A 21986-nucleotide genomic window follows, 5' to 3' on the forward strand; every position below is an offset into this window, starting at 1 on the left:
GGCAACTCATGACAGGACAGAGGGACACCCATGTTTCACAAGAGAAGACAAGAGACAAGAGGTAAGAGCAACCAGCCATTGTCGCAAAGTGACATGGAAAGTGCAATTGTTTGGCGGCTACTCATGCAGTTCAAGGGTCCAAGTCAAAGCTGGTCCATGATGTCTGCATCTAAAATGTTCCGTAGTCGCCCTGTACTGTAAGTAGATCTACAAACTGCAGCCAAAAAAGCAATGTTGTTGCAGGAGGCTACTCGCGACCAACAGCCTATCATATCCCAGGTTTCAGCAATCGCCTGACTGACTCGCAATGTTTCTATAAATTAAATTGAGTTCGAATCATGAATGTTGCAGTAGAGATACTGCCTATCAGGGGAAATATACATGCGTACTTTGTGCCTGGCAGCTACTATACTTACTAGCTAAACGCGAGTCAATGAGTACCGTAGGTAGTACCTAGACTCAAACTACAGCCCAGACCAGAACTACCTCCTTAAGTTGACGTAGTACTTGTGAGGTAAGTTACAACTCCACCACCGTCTATCAATCTACCAAGGTACATACATACTCTCTACTCACCTTGTAATAATCTTAAGAAACAATTGCTTCCTCCTTAATCTTCTCCTTCTGATATCTAATTCAAGCCACATACGGATATGACATGACTGTTTGCTCTTCACGTGACCTATAATGTCTGCCTTCCACATGCGTCTAGCGCTCTCGCTGTGACCCCATCTTGGGAAGGAGCCAAACGCGCTTCATCTCGAAACAGCTCAGCTTCATATTGAACCTCCACTCTACCTACGGCTTTAAGTGCCTATCTTGATGACACAGCAATACATACAGTCAGTATCAGTACTTGCTGCCATAATAAGTTGCTGCAATGCCTGCCTGTCATGGCTGTCGAGTACGCAAGGTCAAGTGCGATGATGGAAATCCCTGCTCGCCGTGTCGTCAGTTCGATGTCCAATGCATCAGATCGACAGCCCCGAGGAAACGTCAGAACCCCAAGCGAGGACGTCTAGTAGCTCAGGCCAGAGAAGGCAATATCCAACAGCAGACGGCTCTTTCGCCAAGTGCTTCAGTGTCTCCTTCGGCAGTTCATTCAACGCCTCATGCAGCTAGCGAATGGCCGCCAGGGAGTAGCCCTGGTTCTGCATCAGGGCCCTTCTCCCCAAACTCCGAGGCCTTTACGAACGGCTTCTTTCACTCGCTGCTGCCTGAGTTCGAGAAGGTCGTTTACCCTTTCAGTCCTGCAGTTACTCCCGAGGATATCCTTGCCTCGATATCCATCATGCATCATAATCCTGAGGACGCAGCTTTGGTATACGCATATGCAGCTGTCACCACATTTTTGTCACAGACGGCGGAAAACACACACGGTAGTGTTGCAGCGCAAATAAGCAACCTGGTGTATCACAGTCTCGAAGCACATCATCGTGCCGGGATCAGTAGTCATGGTCCAGGACGTGTAGATGAGGGGTTGCCTCACAGCATCAAGCGCATCGTTACATGTATCTACCTCGAGATCTCAACAATGGGGTTAACTCGTCTCGACCGAAGTTTCAGCTTCATACGGGAGGCTATATCGCTAATTCAGGTCATGGAGGCTCAGCAACGGACGTTACCAGATCATACGCGGACAACGTATCCAATGGCTCGGTTTCAGCAAGTTTACTGGGAGGTGTATATCCACGAGAGATTTCTCACCATTGCCGATGGATATCCTAGCATCATGCCTCCTCTTCATACAAACCTTTCAGCTACAGATGCTTCCACCCCGGAACACATCCGAGTCGGTTTTAACTGCTTAATAGAACTCTTCCTGATTCTGGACGAGACGTTCCTCGCATCTTGGCAATCGCAAAGGGGTGCAATTGGTGGGCTAACGGTGCAATGGATTGAGAGCAAGCAAGTGCAGCTCGATCAGGCTGAGATGAACGCTGCAGCTGCTGAGGCCAGAATGAACAATGCTGGACACGCTGGTTTCACAGAACTACAACGCGCCGATCTCTTTATCACAAGACTCTGGTTGCGAACATTGCTCTGGCAACTGGCGCTCTCCCAAGGTCTTCTACGATCAGGATCCTCAGATACGACACATGAGGGACTATCACTGCAATTCCCAGCATCGCGTCTATCAATACAACTCCGCAGCCTCGTTGACAGGCTGGATAGTATTGTGAGTATAGCAACGCAAGGCAGTGGCATCATACAAAAGCTCTTCGAGATTGCCAGCACAATCGCCGATGTGCTCGCTCTTCCGGCGGGGCACAGCGCAGAGGACGGACTTCGTTCGCATGTCAAAGATTTTCTATATGTGGTCAATTTTCTACTAGAGTTGGGGTTGATGAGAGAGAACCAGAAAGAGTATCTGCGTGAGAAATATCACATGTTACAGCCGTTAAATACGGAGGAGGAAATGCCTGCACATAATGGGGAGCAGGCAGTTGCGTCTTAACATGACAAGGGTCACATTTAGGATATTTGATTATTTAGCCAAGGTAGTTAACGTTATGATTCTGCATGTATTAGTCAAGAGCATCAATACCAGGCATTATGAGTTATGATCACCAAGCCTTCTGATTGGGAATGGATAGATAGGTATTTGACGATGAGAAGAGACATATCTAGCTTATTAAGCATGCATTCTTGTACGGAAATAATGTCAAGATAAACTGCATGCAAAGTTGACATGTTACATGGATATAAAATCCGAAGCTTGAAGCTGAGATTCTGCATGCGCATGCAAGGATTTCCGTCCAGCCTTTAGCGCCACTCAAAAAGTCACTCCACTCACACAACGTCAAACCTTGAAACCACTTCACGTACCCTAAAGCTTCAACTCATTTCAACATCAACTATGCATTTTCAACCTGTCGAGCAAATGACTGACGAACCATATACCGCTCGTCCTCAGAACGAGTCTCAAGTTGTTCATCACGAAAATGACGTGCTAGATGATGTTTGGGGTTCAGAGCCTGCGTCGCCTACTGAGCATCGTCACAATGATGAGTCAGGCGCAACTCATTCCTCTGACATCCGTCGCCTGCAGACAGAACATACAACAGCGGGGTATCGTGAGGGCATTACTGTTTCAAAGGAAAGCAGCCTTCAAGCCGGTTTCGACGAAGGATTCAGTCTCGGCGCAAGCGTGGGCCTTAGAGCAGGCCAACTTCTAGGTCTTCTGGAAGGTATCGCCGAAGCCGTCCACAGCCTGCAAGATGCAGATGCCACCCAAGTAATCGAACTCACAAAACAAGCACGCGAAGAACTTAGCACACAGGGTATTTTCAAGCCCGAGTACTGGGCTGAAGATGGTAACTGGAAGTACGAAGTCAAGCCTGCTGCTGGAGCAGAAGAAGTCGTCTTTGCGGACGTGGCGAATGCGCATCCACTTGTAAAGAAGTGGACAGGGGTCATTGAAGAACAGGTTAAGCTGTGGAAGATTGATAGGCGGCTTTTGGATGATGAGACGGGGGTGAGGTTGGAGAATGTTATGGATGATACGCTTGGGTCGGGAGCTGCGCCGGCGGTCAAGAAACCGCTGGATTGGTGAGGTTGTTGAGGTCAGGGATGGACATACATTGAGAAAGTATGGGACTCTTGAGACTTAGATGGAGAACACCAAGGCATGCTGTCTATTTTGACTAAGTGGTATAAGCTAACGATTGTTAGAATGTAACATATTGTGTGAGCCCAGAATCTAGCCAAGCAGGCATCCATAGGAGTCAATTGGGACTGACACTGTACTGGTGCTGCTGTGTGAGACCTCCTCACAGACAATGGCAGCGTCATGAGAATCGCGCTGCACTGTCTGATATTACATCTCAACTATTACTATTTATCAAGGGGCAATTACTTGTTCCGTCCCTTAGCATAAGACACCTCAGGATTCAGTCATGTACGCATCAAGCAAATCTGTCACGATCGGGGAATTTACAGACGAAATAGATGTGGTATCATGGTGATTTGTATCATATGGCTTGTTCTCTTTCTCTCAAACTAACAATCTCATACCCCGGCAATACATACCCCCCTAAGCTTGCTGAAGAGAGGGTGGCGTAACAGGGCCGACTGACAACAGATTTTGACACTTCACTGATGTGTCGTATTGGGATGTGCTATGTCATGAACCAGCCCACAGCCCATGTAGCTGAACGACCTGGGATCCAGGCATCCTCTTATTCGGATACATTATAGACCCCAATGACCAAAAAGGTCACTGATACTGATAAGTCTTTAAAATCATGCCATTCTGAGCTTTGTTGTTTTGGCTGGCATCACCCACCGCTCCCCCCATACACCGACAATTGAACAGCCCAGTCTATTCCAGGCTCAAATCCTTCATATGCACTACCTGAGCGCTATCAATGTTTCTGGCGCTTTGATCTGGGTGATTCTCGCACCCCAAATGCTCAACTGGAATGAGCTTCTTCATGTAAGACGCAGTCTCCATCACCTGGACCCAGTCTATCCCCTCCCTTAACTGAGCGTCCAGAGGGCTGAGTTCGTCCTGCGGTGGCTCCTCCAAAGGGTCCCATCCTTGCTGGATCAGCCCCAAGGCTCTCATTCGAACCAGGATTTTCCGTTCCGCGGCCTTGCACTTGGAAACGAAATCTGGAAAGGTAGCCAGCTGGGCGAACTACTTGAAAGTAATGGATCCATTCTGGCCATTGCCGATCGGATCTTCTGAAATTCGTATTGGCGAATCTCAGCCCTTCGACGTTCGATTGGCGTCAGGGTCTCTCGTAGTGGTTCCATTGGCGATGTGTCGTCTGGTTTTTCCGGAACATGAATAGGGATTGCACTCAGGATTTCTTCTGAGCTTGGGACCTTGCATCCTCCAGGAAGCTCGTCAGGGTGAGTCATAAAGTAGACTCGATATTCGTCCGGGCTGAAGTGTTATGTAACATTAGGCTCTGGCCAAGAATCCAAAGTTTTAGCAAGTTCATCTTTCAAGTCGGTTGGCATGTTGTGATCCGCGAGAGCATTTTCAAACTCAGAGTACTGTCTTCTTGGCCTTTGGGTCGGGATGGAGTCGTTCCATTGGCCACTGCGTCACTCAAAGCAGATTGGCAATTCTTCCAGGTTACAATAAGCTCGTCATGAGACCATCTCAGGCTAGCCAGTTGGACGCCTTGGGCTCTCGCCAGTTCAAGGCGCCGGCTGTTTCTTCGTGCAATAGCTTCCTGAGTCCCGGCTCCCAATAAGTGGCCTACAGGATGTGGAAGTGCATGCCTGACACAGGCAGCATCCGCCTCCCTGAAAAGGCCTCCGCGAGGGAGCATGGGACCAGTCTCTTCGCCGACAACTGCCTTGAATACTGGGTCTACGCTCTCTGCGTTGCCGGAAACGCACACCAAAGAGCCTTTTGCTCGCGGGTTCCACAACTCATGTCGCGGATGAGCAGAAACGTAAAGTTTAGGCCCCTTCGGATTTGTCTGGATTGCAATTATGATTGTCAACCTTCACTTCAACCGTTGACATACTCCTGAAGCGTCTTGGCCACATCCTCGATGCGCTCGTACTTTCCATATAGCTCCTTGGTTGTCTCCCAATCACGACCCTCTCTGCCAAACATCATAAGCTTGACAACCTTGCCGTCATTGTCCATAACGACTCTGCCGCTACGCTCATCAGCCCAAGAAAACCTGATCTGCTTGGCTTCGATATCTGCTATTCCAACCTCAACGATGTCATCGGGTAATATGGTATCGTCGATTCTGTCATGCAAGCCTAGGCTCCGTCTTAAATCGGCGGAAACACCTAATCTGTTATGATATCGCACGATCTCTCGTCGCAGTGCTCTGACAAATCTATCTAGATCTTGCTGTGGTGGGGTGTCGCTCTCGGGTCGCGGAGCAGGGAGATGACGCGCTGCTAAGCCGGCAATGGGGATCGCAGGAGGGAGTGTATTTCTGTGAACGCGCATGTACTTCGAGCTATAGTACGGTCGGTTGAGAAAAACGTAGTATGGTTGTAGGAACTGGCTCTTGGACATTATTTCGAATCGCAAGCCCAGGATATGACCATTGTCGACTGCATTAGGATCGGGGTCGTGAACTTTGAACGCTGTGACGGAGCTACATGAGCGGTAAAGATTTTGTTGCATATGGGCCTTTTGCTTTTCGGACTGGCTGAGGACTTTGGTGTGGGCGGAATGCTTTCGAGACGAGAAGCCTTTGTTCGATTTTAAGAAACCTTGCGTTGAAGGTGCCGAGAGGATAGTTGAAGTTTCGACCTTGAGGGACTTGCGCAATGCTGCGGCTGTTTATGTTCGATGCGTTAAGCTGTGTTTTGTTTGAATGCGCCCTTGACTTTAACGACTAACCTTGTTCTTTAAGCGCCTCAATCTCTTGATCGATAACATCGCTCTCCGTCGGAGCATCGACTTCGGACGACATGATAGTGTTATATGTAGCGGGCGACGGGACAGAGCGTGAGGCTGAGACTGAGATTGAGGCTGGTGATGATGATGATGATGATGACGATGTTGTTGTTTTGGTCTGGACTGTTTACAAACAATGGTTGGCAGCCATAATTGGTGGAAGCTATGACAGGGACGCTGATAAGATAAGACTGCTAAGCGTCGCATCCAGTCCATTCTGACTTGCATATCCCGTAACTAATTAAAACTAGATTGATCACATGGTATAGGTTTCTAATAAGATGGAATCTTTGTAAATGCCACTTGATGTAATGTATTACTTAAAAAAAACATTTTCTTTCGTAAGTAGGTATCCATGATTAATGGATGTCTTGGACCCTCAATTTGTAACAACCACAGAAGAAAGCTCAGTGACAGATAAGATGATGTCTCATTGGCTCTGAGATCCTTGGAGGCCGGAGCTTCAACAGCGACCGACCCCTGACGCGCTTCCTTTTTGGGAAAACCTGAGTTCGGAGAGTGCTTGGCTTTCGGGGTTGAGCAGATCTGGACTATTCTGCTCTGTCCTCGATACTGAACTTTATTGTTCCCTCACAAACGAGGTATTATCTACACTTTGGATTCCTTCAGTGATCTATCTCACATCATGACAAATCAAAGGATCTCATATGTAATAGAACCCCTCATCACATTGCCACCAAAATAAAAAAATGCCTGCCTTCAAAAGGCCAGCTAAGAACAAAAAATCCCCCCCATCCATGTCACTATTCCCATTCAAGATTCTAGATCCATCCCCAGAAAGAAAAGAACCCAATCACATCTCATCGCTAAAAGGCCACGGTAGCGGAAGCCTGCAAGGTCCTCTTTTCCCGTATCCGAAACGTTTAGTCTACAGTAAAGTGACCTTCTCTTCTGAATCGGACTGAGGTGCCCGTCGAGGTACCTATCTTAGTACCTACTTCAATATTTGACAACTTTCCTTCCTCCCTGTGCTACATTCCTTCAACAACATACCTACATACTTTCTTACTCTCACTATATTTTCTGGTTACTTCCTTTCAACTGCAATCTCTTCACTTTAAACGAATCTTTCATCTCCTATCTCCAACTTCCTTCTCCATAAATACGTCACGCAAACGAGACAGGTCCATCGAATCGTATTCCGCCCGCATCTGACTTTGACGCTTTCGACGCCTCCTTGTCGCATTTGTTCAACCCCCCTTTACAGCGCTGTGCGATCTGCCAACACCACTTTCTTTAACGCGCGCTATATAGCCTCGATCTTCTTCCCTTCGGCACCTATGACCGCCAGAGCTCGACGACCTCAGAACAATCCCGGCCGGCCGCCCCTGACAATCAAAACTGAATCAGATGCGAATGGAAACGGCTACATCAACATCAACGGCAGAATGAGCAGCGGAGTAGAGATGCGCCGCAAGGCCGCTAATCCAGACACCGAAAATGTTGCTGCAAACTTCATCAAGAGCGAATCCTTTTCCCTCGACGATCCTGTTCCAAAAACGCCCGCCCTTAACGACCATGGTTTCTTCGAGCTTCCTCGCCAGGACCAGAGAAGTTTCCTTCTCTTGGTACTTTTATACTTCTTGCAAGGAATTCCTATGGGTCTAGCGACTGGTTCGGTGCCTTTTCTTCTTAAGAACCATATGTCGTACAGCGAGATTGGTGTTTTCAGTTTGGCCTCATATCCTTACTCTCTGAAGTTATTCTGGAGTCCTTTCGTGGACGCCGTCTGGAGTCCCAAGATTGGTCGACGCAAGACCTGGATTGTGCCCATTCAATTTCTCTCTGGATTCGGTATGCTATGGCTGGGTTCCCACGTCGAAGAGATGATGGAAACGGCTGGCAAGCCCGGCGGCATGACAGCTTTCTCCTTCATGCTCTGGTGGTTTTTTCTCGTCCTTATGTGCGCCACCCAGGATATCGCTGTGGACGGCTGGGCCCTTACGCTTTTGACTCCTGGAAACGTATCCTACGCTTCGACCGCTCAGACAGTTGGCCTTACCGCTGGCCACTTTATGTCTTATACCGTTTTCCTCGCCTTTAATGCGGCTGATTTCGCCAACAAGTGGTTTCGAACTGTTCCTTCAGACGAAGGCCTCCTCTCACTCGGAGGATACCTCAAGTTCTGGGGCTGGTCATATATCATTGTTACCGTTGGACTTGGTCTTTTGAAGAAGGAGGACAAATCACAGAACGAAGATGGCGTCTGGGATGTCTACCGCATCATGTGGGGTATTCTGAAGCTTAAGAACGTTCAGACCATTATCATTGTTCATCTTATCGCCAAGATTGGCTTCCAGGCTAACGACGGTGTCACCAACTTGAAGCTTCTGGACAAGGGATTCGGTAAGGATAACATGGCCCTGACGGTCCTTATTGATTTCCCCTTCGAGATTGGTCTGGGTTACTATGCTGGAATGTGGTCTCAGAAGTACACCCCTATGCGCCTTTGGTGCTGGGGCTTCGCGGGTCGACTGATTGCCGCTCTCTCTGCCCAATTTGTTGTCGCAATCTTTCCCTCTGAGGGAGTTACATCTTGGTATCTGTTGGTGGTCATTGCTGAGCACCTGTTCTCGACATTTACCAACACCATCATGTTTGTCGCCGTCTCAGCTTTCCATGCTCGAGTGTCGGATCCGGTCATTGGTGGTACATACATGACACTCCTTGCAACGTAAGTAGCACGTATCTTGTCCTTCAGTGCACAAACTAACACGTTATAGCGTATGCAATCTTGGTGGTACATTTCCCAGGTACTTCGTACTGCAGCTCGTCGACAGTTTTACTGTAGCTACATGCCGACCCGGCAAGTCCGATGCCTCTTCATTGAAGGGCACACTCATCACTGAGGCTTTCTCATGCGCAGTGCAATCCGAAAAGGAGAGATGTGAAGCTGGTGGTGGAACGTGTGAGACGATCCATGATGGATACTACACAGTAAACGTGTTGTGTGTACTGTTCGGTGCTGCGACATTTTTCTGGTACATCAAGCCCAAGGTGTTGCATCTCCAGAGTCTGCCTCTACGAGCGTGGAGATTGACAAACGAAAACAAGCGATAAAGAAAGAGCAGGAAAGAATCGATAGCATACCTAGTTATGGGACATGTACGAGTAGTAGAGAGTGGGAGCCCGCGCTGCATTGTTCGATACCCGCGGAAATGTTAGTATCATATACTTATATATGGACGCTTGAACGAAGATACTTTGCATATATGAGAATCTTCTGTATGACTGACACTACTTAATACTTTAGAACGAGTTGACTTTCGTTTTACCATCGTGTCGGTCCATGGATTTTGGTCGCCTTAAGGTCTATGCATATTGGTTGGAGCGCGAATATTACTGAATAGGACGGGTCATGTTCTGTATTGCAACAACGCTCTCCGGCGCCCGTACGATGCCCTCGCAAAGTACCACATCTTTCGTGACAAGTAACCCCCTCATCACCTTGTTGACATCTGAGCTTTGCGAAACACAAACAGTAGACATATTTTTATTCATCAGAGCAGCAGTTAGAATAGAGGATGTACAGGAGATGGTTGTTATAGCCCAACAGTTTCTTTCACGGTGATTGGTAGCAGTATTCCCATGGAGACAAATATTCATGATGATCTGATATGGCAAATGAGCGTCATAAGACATATTTCCGTTGTTAGTTCTGATTTATTGCGGGTCAGTAATTGTTTTTCGACAATCACATCATGATTATGAGCAAAAGGTTCGAAACGATTGATGTTTTACTGTGAGATCAAGAGTGCTATTCTACGTTGATAGTAAAATTTACTTAAAATGTTTGGGATAAGGTGTGATAATATGAACATACCTATGCCTAGGTAGGTAGGTACTCAAAGTCAAGCTTCAAAAAAAAGCCCGCCGGGATGATAAATGCGTAAGTAGTATCCGTCACAGTTGAATGGGGCAGAAGCGAGAAAAGGAAACATCTACGCACAAATAATCCTCAATCCCTACTCTAATGTCTTTTTCCTCTTTCATCATTCAAACTCAATTATTGTCAAAAGCTTCACTTTTGCTCTAGTCTCCGCCTTCCGGGACCCGGACGTCATAAATCAACCCCGCCCGACCGTACCTCCGGACCCCCGCGTCCGCGTCCGCACCCGCATCCGAATCTCCGCCCGGGGCTTTACTTACTCACTCTCTCACTCTTACTCATCGGGCAATTGTTTGAAATCTCAGTCAACAGAATGGCGGCACCTGCAAACACCACCGCAGAGGCCCTCGCCTCGGAGGAAGCCTATTTCTCTCAAAACCCTCCCCCACGCAACTTATCAGCCCACACAGCTCTTGCTGCCGGCTTCATCTCCTCCCACGCCGCCGCAGGTCGTCGCGTCGTTCTGGTCACATCAGGCGGCACAACTGTGCCCCTGGAGAAGCAGACGGTTCGCTACATTGACAACTTCAGCGCTGGTACACGTGGCGCTACGAGCGCCGAGTACTTCCTTGAAGCTGGCTACGCAGTCATCTTTCTGCATCGGCAATTCAGTCTGCTGCCGTACTCGAGACATTATTCCCATGCTACGGATTGCTTTTTGGACTTTTTGACGGAGGATGCGGATGATAGGATCGCTGTGAGGGGTGAGGTGCAGGATAAGATGCGCGAGGTGTTGAGGAAGTATCGCAAGGCGAGGGATGATAACATGCTCCTCACCTTACCTTTCGTCACTATTGTCGATTATCTCCATGAGCTGCGTGAGATTGCTAGACTCATGCGTCCCCTCGGTCCTTCTGGTCTTCTCTACCTCGCCGCCGCAGTGTCGGACTTCTTCGTTCCACCTAACCGTATGGCGGAGCACAAGATCCAGTCTACCAACGCCGTTGAGCAAAAGCGACCCGAGGATGAAGAGACTTTTGACAATTTCGACTCGTCGCCTTCTGTCCCCCGCTCAAAGCGCCTCATCGTCGATTTGGACCCTGTTCCCAAGTTCCTCAAAAACCTTGTCGATGGCTGGGCGCCAGAGGGTATGATTGTGTCGTTCAAGCTTGAGACAGATCCTGCACTGCTCGTCCGCAAGGCTCGCTACAGTCTTGATCGCTACCAGCACCATCTCGTCATTGGAAATCTGCTTTCCACGCGAAAGTGGGAGGTTGTCTTTGTAAGTCCCGGAAGGGATGATCGCTGGGTGCGCGTGCCACGAGAGGGTGGTTGGGGAGAAGCTGAGGGGAGACCACTCGTCGCAGAGGAGCTGCCAGCTCAAGATCCCGATGTTGAGATTGAGTCTCTCATCATTCCTGCGGTGCAAGAGCTACATGGTGAGCACATCAAGGGGCAGAATAAGAAGTGAACAACAGCTGGGGTAAAACAAGACACAAAATAGGGAACAGTAGAAATATCAACAATTAAACTCGAGCACTTTTCTACAAACAACAAACATTATATTTTACTATATACTGGTATCTTATGTACAAACAACCGTACAATTGAATCGACCTTTTGTTCTGCCTCTTTTTTAGTTACCCAAACTCCATTCTAACCACAATGCAATACTTTTATTCATGTCATAATTTCTGAGCTGAGTCCCAGTAACAGACTCTTTGTGTCCAGCCTTATGCCATTCTCTTGGCGTCCCGTTGCAAATTTGAACCGATCGGTGAATCGCTCAAAGGGCGGCCTTCCAGTTGCTCCATCCAAGAAGGGTAACCTTAGCCAAGAACAGCGAGATCATGGATCCTACGTAAATAGCGCCGGTCATAATGATAAGTCCCCAGTACTCGCCACCATTAGCCTGAACAGTACTGCCACCAATGGGAATACCAATCAGACAAGCAAAAGATACAATTGTGTATGCCGTAGCATAGTATCGTCCATACTCTTGCGTCTTGCACAGTCTTCCAATGCAGACAGGGGCGATCGCAATACTGGTGCCAGAGGAGAAACCGAAGAGTACGGTGAAGATGATGACACCAGCTGTAGTTCCACCGAGAGGGAGCCAAACGCAAAAACAGGCCACGATGGCCAGGATGACAGCAAGGATGCTGACGTTGAAAGGACCGATGACATCAGCATAGTAGCCAGGAAGAATTCGGCCGATGACTGAACCAGCATTGAGAATAGGGATGAGGTTGTAGGAAAATTCTTTGCCAAAGCCCTTGTGCAGTGCATACGTTGAGATGAAGCCGAGAGGGATGAAGAGTGAGAATTCGAGCAGGAAGACGCCGATCGTAGTGAAAAGGAAAGGCAGGCTCTTGAAGATTCGAAAGTTAGGGTGTGCGGTTGCGTCCTTGGCCGGAGGAAGTCGAGATTTGAGGAGGCCGATACCGATCAAACTGCAGACAAGGCAGATGAGAGCAATAACTCGAGTTGCCCATCCGTAACCAATCTTATCGATTAGCCGCGTCAACAGGAAGGGGTAGACGATACCACCAATTCCACCGGCAGTAGATGCAACACCAGTCGCTAGGCCACGTCGAGCCTTGAAGAAGTGTCCCACGGCGGCGATCGAAGGGGTGAAAAGCAGTGATGATCCAAAACCGCAGAGCAGACCAAAGGCGACTACAAAGTGCCAAAGTTCTAAAAACAGTCAGCATAAACGACACCAAACAAATTGAGCCCAAGACTTACGAGTAGCAAAACTCATAAAGATCATGCCACCAACAGTGAAAACTGCACCTGCAATGACAAGCCACCTGGGACCGTACTTGTCGAAGACAGGCCCAATATAGACACCGCAAAAGAAGGCGAGAAAGGTGTAAATTGAAAAGACCCAACCAACGGTGCCCTCGCTATAGTCTGTGAGTTGGTTGTCGAGAACATAGGCCTGGAAGGTGCCGAGAGTGTTCATTAGTCCAAGCGAAGCGAATAGAGAGAACCACGAACCAGCAACCACGGACCAGGCCTGCAAGCCGCCCTCAGGGTACGTCTCCTGATAAGAGGCTGTCGATGCGGCGGTTTGGTGCTTCTCGAGATCCGCGCCCGTCTTCAAATCGCCGTTCTCTGCATCGACTTGGTTGACATGGTTGATGACATCGTCTTCCTCGTAGAGGGCGCGAGAGGTGACTTGGTGGCAATCCATTCTTGATAATAGTCGTGGAGTCGTTCTTGTAATTCCTTCCGTCCCCAGATAGCACGTTTCTTGTCTCTTTACAGGTACTTCGGCATATCAATTAGACTAGACGTTGTAGACGAACAATTGGGGAGGCGAAATAAAAGATTCGATCATGCTTAAATATAAACATGATCGGGTTTCGGCGCCGCCCCAGCCAAGAAGAACAAGGCCCGCTTTCGGAGTGCGGCTGGATTAACCATATAGGAAGGTTTTGTCGTGATGGAAAAAGTAATGAAAATTCATCATTTGTTCGTCTGTCCTATCGAGATCCACATGTTCGCGGATATAGACGGTCATTAATCCAATCGAGACATGCCTGTTGGGTCTAAACCAAAACCATTGAATAGTCGACGCCTTCCGAAGACAAGCCAATTGCGCTCTCTTTTCTCCTCGGGAAACGTTGTCGGTCAAGAACGACATCGGTCAACAGTCAACGCACTTGGTCCCCCGTTGGCCTTCCTCTTCAGTTGTGTGTGGGTGGTCAGATGGGCCTATTTCCCCAGCTTTTCCCTATGCCGCTATGATAGCCGGCCCTCAGCCCACCCCTCGGAATTGTGTCGATCTACCGTATCGCATCGGTAGTGGAGGAAAGCCAAGGACTAATGTCGGATTGGGTCACACTGCGTTGAAATGATGTCGCATTGTTGCATCGCTGAACGAAATCGCTGTCGGCCAGCATCTGACCAGGAATATGTATGTATTATTGTCTGCCAATTTGCATCAATGGCACAATCTCTGAACTAACCTCCGCTCTAATCAAGCCTCCTCATCTTCTGCATCTTCCATGGTCACATGCCGTGTTGGCGGACCCTGATCGGGCTGTGCTTTTGCTTCCCGTTCGGTCGTTTTGAGATATCCTTCCTGTTCCAACCGGTCTGCTTCCTCTGGCTCTATCAGTCCACCCTGGCCTTGGCCCTTGTTCATCTTCATCTTGACAGCTGTAGGTACAAACGCCGAAACCGCTTCTTTTCGTAGATCGCGAACAACGGGTTTCGCTTCGTATACAGTCTTGACTTCCACAGGCGTTGTCTCTTTCTTTTGTTGCTTGTCTTCGTCGTCTTGCCTTGTCTGGTTCTCTGCAGCTCTCTTCGCTCGTCGCTCGGCGTACCATTTATCCATAACTTCTTTGGGAATTGGCGGTGGCGTATCTCGAGGCATGGGAATTCTTTTGATTTCATCGGGAACGTCCTCATCGCTGGTCGTAGCATCATTTGAGCCTCTGCGCCTCTTTCCCAATACTCCAGATCCCGAATCGCGATCTCTGTTCCATCCTCGGCCGAATGTAGGTGCCTTGTCGCCTAGTGTCTCTCTCGCCTTCTTCACTGCTCGAAGCTCTTTTTCAAGGCCTTCTAGTGTTTGTTCTTCATGGCGCGTAAGTTTTCCGCCGCCCGATGTGATTTTCTTGAGGTCGTCGATTTGTTTTTGGATGCGCTCGGGATTCTTTCGCGATAGCTTCTCGTTCAGACGTTCTTGTCGTTCATGCTTGCCTGAATTGGATGTTAGTTATGAATTTCGGGGCGTTTCTGGATATCCTAACCTTTCTTGAGGGCTTTGGCCTTGTCAGCTTTGCGCTGAGCCTGTACGGGGTTGTAGTTCTTTTCTTTTGGCATCGCGAAAGTATCGGTAATTCAGACTGCGTGCACGTTTTATGTCCTGAGTTTTGGAACGATGCCAGTGATATTATGATTCGACGGAGCTTATCGACGATTTGAGATTGATGTATTGAATAGGCTGCACTGAATTTACTTGTTGGTTGCGTTGAAGACGAACATAGCTTCCTTGTCGCGAACACAGCGCCCCACCTGATGACTAAGGTGTCATGATCAGAAACACAAGGCAGTGATGTAATGAAACCAGTAGCTTTATTTCTCGCATCATTGTTGCATGCCATGATCAGCATTATTCATGTTCCTATAATCCTCTTTACTCATAGGAAGGGCAGATTACCGCACAGGGAGCTTGTGGCTAGCGTATCAAGTCTTAAAATTTCGTTAAGGAAAGAAAATTGAATTGTCCTTCTGATATATATATCATATGCATTTTCCCAGTACGCATTCATACTCACTCAATCAGATAACCTTAACAACTGAAGCCAGAATCAAGTCATAATTATTCATAACAGCAAAGACATCTGCAAAGCAAATCTCAAGTAGAAACCTTAAGAAATCTCAAAGCTCGAGCTTAGAAGCCGATAATTGTAGGCATGATACATCAATATGCCCTTAGATAATTCCTTTCTCCTTTCCATGCATTCCAATCCCATCTTTGATGGTGACAAATCAAGCGCCGGAATCTCCTGGGTTTTCCGATTCCATCCTTTCTGTTGTAAACGCCGTAATCATTGTGTAGCTGCTTGCTGGGTATGTCGCCAAGGTTTATAATGTACAGCCGGATCTTGTTGGTAGTCTCGGGCTCAAACCGATAGACCGAGGTGCTTCTCCTGGTTGGGCTGCTTAGATTGAATTTCCACACCCAGCTTCTCGGCAACACAACTGCTGGAGACATCTTTACCCATGTACTTTTGAAGGATGGTGTCGAAGTCGGTTTCGGCCACCACGGGCCCAGTACCAGAGCATTTGGCCTTCTTGGTGAGCTCCGAGCAAAGGCCGTCCAGGTCGAACTCGCCATTCTGCGCCTTGGGGCAAGCTTGTAATTTCTCCCTAATGTCAAGGTTAGATCGCGTGTTTTCCTGAAATTTAGGAAGTGCTCCGTACCAGAGTTGATTGCAGTTCATGTTCTGCTTCTTGAGAGGCTCATCGTCGCAAGACTCCTTCTGAGCATCGATCTGATCGATCAGGTTGGATGCCTTCTTGTGCTGGTTGTTCATCTGAGCACTGGGGCTGTTTGGCGCCATGTTATAAGGGGTGAAGAAATCGGTATCAAGAGCATCATTGAAGAAGTCATCGAACGATGGGTTTGAGAGGACATTTTCTTGAGGCTCGCGGTAATCGCCAAATAGTTGGGGATCGAATTGGCCACCGTTCTGTTGGGAAAGCCAGTCGAAGTTGGTGCTGCTAAGATCGACATTGCCGAATTGACTGGTATTGTTCTGGTTGGTCTGTTCCTCGCCAATGGTAGTCATCGTATCAACGGGCTTGAAACCCATAGGCGATTGGTTGAAAGGTTCAGGCGACGTGCCGCAAGAAGAGCTAGGGCCAGTGTTCGAATGCGATGAAGCAGATGGGGAGCTTGAAGCACCGTTGACGCTGTAGTTTGCAGAGTCGACGCTCGCACGGGAAGGATTGGTGGCAGAGCTTGACATTGAAGGGCTGAAAACTCCCGAGAACTTGGCCAAGTCATCCTTGAATTGCTGTGCCGATTGCGCGTTGTTGTTCAAGTTGTTGGTAGGGCTTGGGTATGCTGCCTTCTGCTGGTCCGGGCTTGTAGGTGAAGATCCCTGGGTCTTGTTGGTAGGCGGGCCTGGAAGCATTCCAAACTTGGGAAACTCGAATTGGAAGTTAACATCGCCAAGATTGCTAACGGCAGCACTACCAAAGGGGACCTTTTCTCGAGGCAAAGCCTTGGCAGTTGACATGAGAGTAACCTTTTGTTTATACTGGTTAAGTTCAGCCGTCATGCGGTCAACTTGTGCTCGCAGCATGCCGTTTTCATGATTAGCAGCTTGCGAAGCCTTTTCCAACTCATCAACTTTGGTCTCAAGATCCTTCAGGTGCTTTTCCTTGCGTTCTCTGAAAGCACGCTGAGCAGCTCGGTTTTGAGCCTTACGCTTCTATTCATGGATTAGTAAGTGTAATAAACACTAATAGCTGAGACAGACATACCGAACTAGGCTCGGATGTAAGAGGCTTACGACCAGGTTTCTTGGGAACCTTGTCGGTGCTCTCGCGCCGCTTATGTTCTTGACCTGGGCTATCTTCATCGTCCTCATCTTCTGGGTAGCTACGCTTCTCGGGAGTCTCGGTCTCTGGGGAGTCAGACAGCGCTACAGAGGCAGCGTTGTTTGTGGAATCGGCGGCAGCATCAGGAAGGTCTCCGATCATGGTTGACTGATCCTCGCTGGCAAAAGAGAAGTCAAAGCCAGAGTCGCCGAAATCGTAGTCATAATTATCGAGGAAGGGACTCTCCTGGAAAGCTGAAGCCTGGGCTGGCTTTTGTTGGCCGGCGGAATTGCGGAAAGAAGTGGGCGAGATAGAGACAGCGTTGTTCGTAGAAGAAGCAGAAAGCTGCTGCTTATTGGAGTTGAGAGCAGCGAAGAGAAGGTTCTGCTGTTGCGGGGTCAAGAGGAAGTTGGGTGGCAAACTGCCTCCAGTGCTAGTAGAAGCCATCGCGAGTGATGTGACAGTCGTCGAAGGGTATCGCGAGGGGTGGGAAATTATTTGGAATCGGGAGAAGTAAGTGCAAGGACGCTGGGTTGGATATCAAAATCCAAGCTCTCTGCCAGTCCAGGCTCACGCAGGAGGGGGGCAAAGAGCCTGAGCGCGTGTAGCGGCGACGTCGGGGACCTGACCAGGACCTAGAGGAGCGGGGCTTAATAATGGGTTATGATTGTTGCATGTATCGGTCAAAGTCAAGTGCGGTGTATAGTATAAGAGACGAGGCAAAGAATTTTCGGATTGGATTCAGGAACAAGGAACTGAGGCTATCAAGATATCAACCAGGATGGAAAGTATGTAAGATGGATGATGAAATTGGCCGCTGGCTGGCTGGTGTCAGTCTGATCAGGCGGAGCCAAGGATGATTTGAGTGATGGATGGGAGGAAAGAGGAACCGCCAGGCGGCGTCAGGAAGCATGAGCACCTAAGTTAGTACCCATCACCCATGAGAGCGGGGGCAAGCTGGCAGCTGAGCGGGCGTTTGGACTTGGAACAACACTGTAAAACACTGTATTAACGCGTACCAAGGGTCCAATGCGGACCTTCCGTCCTGAAAATTTGCTGCCTGAGTCACAAATATTCCTTCTAGCTGCTTCTTCCATGGGCTCACTAGGCCCTGAACAGAAAATTAAGCTGAGTGGGACCTAGGGAGGCTGGTACAACTTGATCAACTCCCAACAGTGTGAATAGCATCGAAGTTGCATTTGTCAGCCGGGGCTACCGGTTCCTCGAGACCCTGGCACTAACATCAAACGTCTGGACTTACAGTATGTACAAGAAGTCCATATTATTATAGGACATGCCAGAACGAGATGAGCATGTCATTTCTCTGTCTTGTCTTTCTTTTCAGTTACCGTCTGACTCATAGAACTTGAATGAACAGATACCTACAGTACATCATGATGCCCCGGCTTATACCCGACTCTTTTCGGCACATAACTTCCATCAATTGACATCCACGCCCTTCGACGTTGTACTCGCTCGAATCTCCGAGTCTCTCTCTTACAATCAGTCCTTTTCTCTGTTCGGTTCCTGCCAGACCCTAACCCATATCAAGCTGTTGCGGAATGTCGTCCATCTGTTGTCATAGGTTGACTATTCAATCGCAATCAATCCACCACCTATACCGGCTCCAGTTCTGTTGTATTTTTCGAGAGTGCATCGTGACTTGAGCCCTTGGCTCCCAGCCAAAAGCCTCAATGACCTCAGATTTAACCAGTTCTATCAATAGCGCCCTGTTGTACTTTGTACAGCACTGTACCTCAATACAATGCTGCATTGTTGACTTATCCCCGACCATGCTTCTCCGCCCCCGGATTTAGACAAGATTCGGACTTTGCCACGCCGTGATTCCACCAACCCCGCTGACCAATCATTATCGCTTGTACTTCCCAATGGGTCAAGCCCACTGTCAAACTGCCCAGACATGGATCGATCTTGTTATGGATCGCAACGGTTCCTTAAAAAGTCTTTAAAACCGTCCGATAACCGTTAAAATAATCTGTTACAAACCAGTAAGCAAATGCAATTGAAAGCCAATCAGCCTCGGACTTATCTGTCCAACCGACAAAAGTAGACATGTTCGGCGCTCGGAGAGAACTTCCCTCCAACGTGGCGTAGTTTGCAAGTTGATCTGACATGCATGTTTTGGAATCATCCAAAAAGACCCTGTTCGCAGCTTGGCATCCCATGTGCTCGGGCTAATACTAAGCCGCCTAGATACTACTATGCCTTCGGGCTGGGCTGCCAAGCAACGCAACTTATCAATATTTTTCTTCAGGGTAGTCAGTTTCCAACAAACACAATGTCTTCTAATGCTATGGTATATACTATTGCTTTTCTGCATTGGTCTTGTATCATAAATCTTCAAGTCAGCTACCTTCCCATTCGGTAATTCTGCCACCTGGAATAGTGCTTGGCTGATCCGCCTTTAAGAATGCACTCCAAGACTGTAAGACATACGGATACCAGAGTCTTTATTGTTGAAAGTATGACAGAGACTGAGGAGACATGCACTTAGTCTTATTTTCTAAGAATAGCATCAAGTATTTACTATACTTTTATGTAGTTCTGTAGCCCTGCGAACTGAGCATTGGGGCATCCAGCCAATAAGTATGAAAAAGAAAACGCGAAACGCAGTACAAATAGCTATAATGAAATTGAAAATATTGCCTTTAACTGATTTGCTTCGTTTGAGTTCCTCTGTATTATTCCATGAGATAAATCTGAGAACCCATCACGGGCGTGTGCCGTCTTTGATAGTAAATTTATTCTCGTGCTCGGCATATGCATCGACCTTGTACCGTGAAAACTCGCGAGTCTTGACGTGATGGGCAAAGAGAATGTCGAGCTCTTCAAAGGTCTTGTTCTTGGTTTCAGGAAGCCTGAAAAATGTCCAAATGAAAAAGAAGAAGGAGCAGCCTCCCCAAAAGAATGCAGTCTTTCCTTTCCAATTTCCGGCAGTTGGGTTTAGCATATAAGGGTTGACTACATTGCAAATGATTTGGGCAATGTAGTAAGCAATTCGACTAACACATACCGTCTTGGATCGCAAGCGAGTAGCACTCACTTCACTTATAATCGCATAACAGATTGGCCCAACGGTCATGTAGTATACGCCTAGCCAAATGAGCATCATGCTGGCCTGGGCATAATTACTACTTTTTGAGTCCCCTGCACCGATGCTGATGAAACCAACAGTCATCAACACCGCAGTGAGCAACCCAAGCCCCCATAGGTATAGCGTACGCCTACCAAAGGGGGCCAGCAACCACCAAGATACGACTGTGCCCACAGAAGCAATACCCAGACCACCGACAGACATTCTGAAAGATATTGACTCTGGGAGTCCAGCTTGTACAAAGAAGTATGTGGGTGTTCCAGCCATGGCTGATCCACAAAAAGGTTGAGCGGCAAAGGCCATGCATGCGATCTCGGTTCTGCGTCTGTCGATTCCACGGAAGCAGTCCATATATGAAGTGCCTTGATCGATCGACTTCTCGATCTCATCGGTATGGATCATCATAGCGACTGCTTGTTTGGCATGCCCTGGCTCAGTAGAAGAACTCAGTCGTCCGATTGATCTTTCGGCTTCCTGATAGGCACCGATACGGACATAGTACCATGGCGACTCGGGTGCGAAGTAAAGAACTATGAACAAGGGAATAGGCCAAGCCCACTGGATTGCAAAAGGTACACGATATGACCATTGTCCAGTCTTGTTCGAGAAGCCGGCTTGTACACCAGCCGAGATCAGCTGACCGATAGCCCAGCAGAGGTTGACATAAACTGTCAGATACCCTCTTAATGCCATAGGGCAAACTTCGGAAGCATACGCAGGGGCCATCGTAGCGAATACTCCCCATGGAATGCCACAGAGGAACTGCCCAACGAGAAGGACAGGGAGATTGGGCGAGAAGAAGGAAATGAAGATGCAACCACAAATAGCTATTAAGGAGGCGAGGAGTACTTTACGATACCCAAGCTTGTGCGTAAAGTAGCCATTAGCAAAGGCGCCGATGATAGTTCCAACGCTGACAGCGTTGCTCAGAGCGTTCTGCCAAGAAGCCGTGATCTGCCAGGTATCAGTTGAAGGTTGATAGCTCCCGTAATGCTGTCGGAAGGCAGGTTGGGCAAAAAATGATGTTATTAGGACAATATCGTAGCCTTCCATAATGATTGAGGTTGAAAGCAGAACCGACCACAAGACAGCCTTGGGATACTTTCGAATAGCTTGGGCTAATGTGAGACTGTGCTCCTCCTCTGCAGCCAGCTTTGCAAATGATGTATCTTTGGCAGTACAGGAAGCTGGGGCGTGGTCATCTTCACTAATGGCGACCTTGTCGTCCGAAAGAGCAGCCATGGCGAAGATGGTCGAATAATGCAAGAAGGCTTGATACTTCAAGAGCACTGAGATGCTGTATTACCTTAATGATCTGACAAAGACAACAGCGCCCCTGGCTATATATACCCATGTTGGCTGTCAGGTCATCCCTGTTGTCTTGATGTGCTATGAACCTTTGTCCCATGGTACTGTACATATCCAAGGACCCGGGGTTTGTGGAGAAGATTCTGGGGAAAGAAAGCTAAGGCATTCCAAAGCTCATTATCCTTGTCGCTTGTTCTGGGAATCTGGGGTATGCGTGTGGAGATGGATGCATGAAGCAGTTTGATCCCCACCGG

At 48.3% G+C, this 21986-nt stretch overlaps 8 protein-coding genes across 8 annotated transcripts; 3 read left to right on the top strand and 5 right to left on the bottom strand.

Annotated features, from left to right (window-relative positions):
* Positions 1-671: 671 nt before the first annotated feature.
* On the top strand, positions 672-3976 carry B0J16DRAFT_304825 (uncharacterized protein). Its single transcript, XM_046124736.1, has 4 exons — positions 672-2446; positions 2502-2531; positions 2882-3629; positions 3676-3976. The coding sequence occupies exons 1-3, from the start codon at positions 881-883 to the stop codon at positions 3554-3556; spliced, it is 2271 nt and encodes a 756-aa protein (XP_045983053.1). The 5' UTR covers positions 672-880; the 3' UTR covers positions 3557-3629; positions 3676-3976.
* Positions 3977-5380: 1404 nt separating this feature from the next.
* Positions 5381-6493, bottom strand: B0J16DRAFT_131547 (Cenp-O kinetochore centromere component-domain-containing protein). Its single transcript, XM_046121760.1, has 2 exons — positions 6332-6493; positions 5381-6267 (listed from the first exon to the last, which is right to left on the bottom strand). Exons 1-2 carry the CDS (start codon positions 6402-6404, stop codon positions 5474-5476), a joined length of 867 nt encoding a protein of 288 aa, XP_045983054.1. The 5' UTR covers positions 6405-6493; the 3' UTR covers positions 5381-5473.
* Positions 6494-7502: 1009 nt separating this feature from the next.
* Positions 7503-9609, top strand: B0J16DRAFT_131566 (acetyl-coenzyme A transporter 1-domain-containing protein). The gene is made up of 2 exons (XM_046121761.1): positions 7503-9083; positions 9133-9609. Exons 1-2 carry the CDS (start codon positions 7690-7692, stop codon positions 9467-9469), a joined length of 1731 nt encoding a protein of 576 aa, XP_045983055.1. The 5' UTR covers positions 7503-7689; the 3' UTR covers positions 9470-9609.
* A 674-nt stretch (positions 9610-10283) lies between these two features.
* On the top strand, positions 10284-11813 carry B0J16DRAFT_341596 (DNA/pantothenate metabolism flavoprotein). Its single transcript, XM_046127839.1, has one exon. The coding sequence runs from the start codon at positions 10612-10614 to the stop codon at positions 11707-11709; it is 1098 nt and encodes a 365-aa protein (XP_045983056.1). The 5' UTR covers positions 10284-10611; the 3' UTR covers positions 11710-11813.
* On the bottom strand, positions 11814-13687 carry B0J16DRAFT_341598 (major facilitator superfamily domain-containing protein). The gene is made up of 2 exons (XM_046127840.1): positions 12987-13687; positions 11814-12935 (listed from the first exon to the last, which is right to left on the bottom strand). Exons 1-2 carry the CDS (start codon positions 13435-13437, stop codon positions 12025-12027), a joined length of 1362 nt encoding a protein of 453 aa, XP_045983057.1. The 5' UTR covers positions 13438-13687; the 3' UTR covers positions 11814-12024.
* A 4-nt stretch (positions 13688-13691) lies between these two features.
* B0J16DRAFT_341600 (WW domain binding protein 11-domain-containing protein) lies at positions 13692-15226 on the bottom strand. The gene is made up of 3 exons (XM_046127841.1): positions 15010-15226; positions 14232-14959; positions 13692-14163 (listed from the first exon to the last, which is right to left on the bottom strand). Exons 1-3 carry the CDS (start codon positions 15078-15080, stop codon positions 14033-14035), a joined length of 930 nt encoding a protein of 309 aa, XP_045983058.1. The 5' UTR covers positions 15081-15226; the 3' UTR covers positions 13692-14032.
* Positions 15227-15482: 256 nt separating this feature from the next.
* Positions 15483-18070, bottom strand: B0J16DRAFT_341604 (transcription factor PAP1-domain-containing protein). Its single transcript, XM_046127842.1, has 3 exons — positions 17253-18070; positions 16185-17200; positions 15483-16130 (listed from the first exon to the last, which is right to left on the bottom strand). The coding sequence occupies exons 1-3, from the start codon at positions 17754-17756 to the stop codon at positions 15884-15886; spliced, it is 1767 nt and encodes a 588-aa protein (XP_045983059.1). The 5' UTR covers positions 17757-18070; the 3' UTR covers positions 15483-15883.
* A 1775-nt stretch (positions 18071-19845) lies between these two features.
* Positions 19846-21779, bottom strand: B0J16DRAFT_131588 (general substrate transporter). The gene has a single exon (XM_046121762.1). The coding sequence runs from the start codon at positions 21664-21666 to the stop codon at positions 20041-20043; it is 1626 nt and encodes a 541-aa protein (XP_045983060.1). The 5' UTR covers positions 21667-21779; the 3' UTR covers positions 19846-20040.
* Between the last annotated feature and the right edge of the window lie 207 nt (positions 21780-21986).

Source organism: Fusarium flagelliforme, assembly GCF_020744385.1.
Source record: "Fusarium flagelliforme strain FIESC 12 MPI-CAGE-AA-0113 chromosome Unknown B0J16scaffold_4, whole genome shotgun sequence".
Classification (NCBI taxonomy): Eukaryota; Fungi; Ascomycota; class Sordariomycetes; order Hypocreales; family Nectriaceae; genus Fusarium; species Fusarium flagelliforme.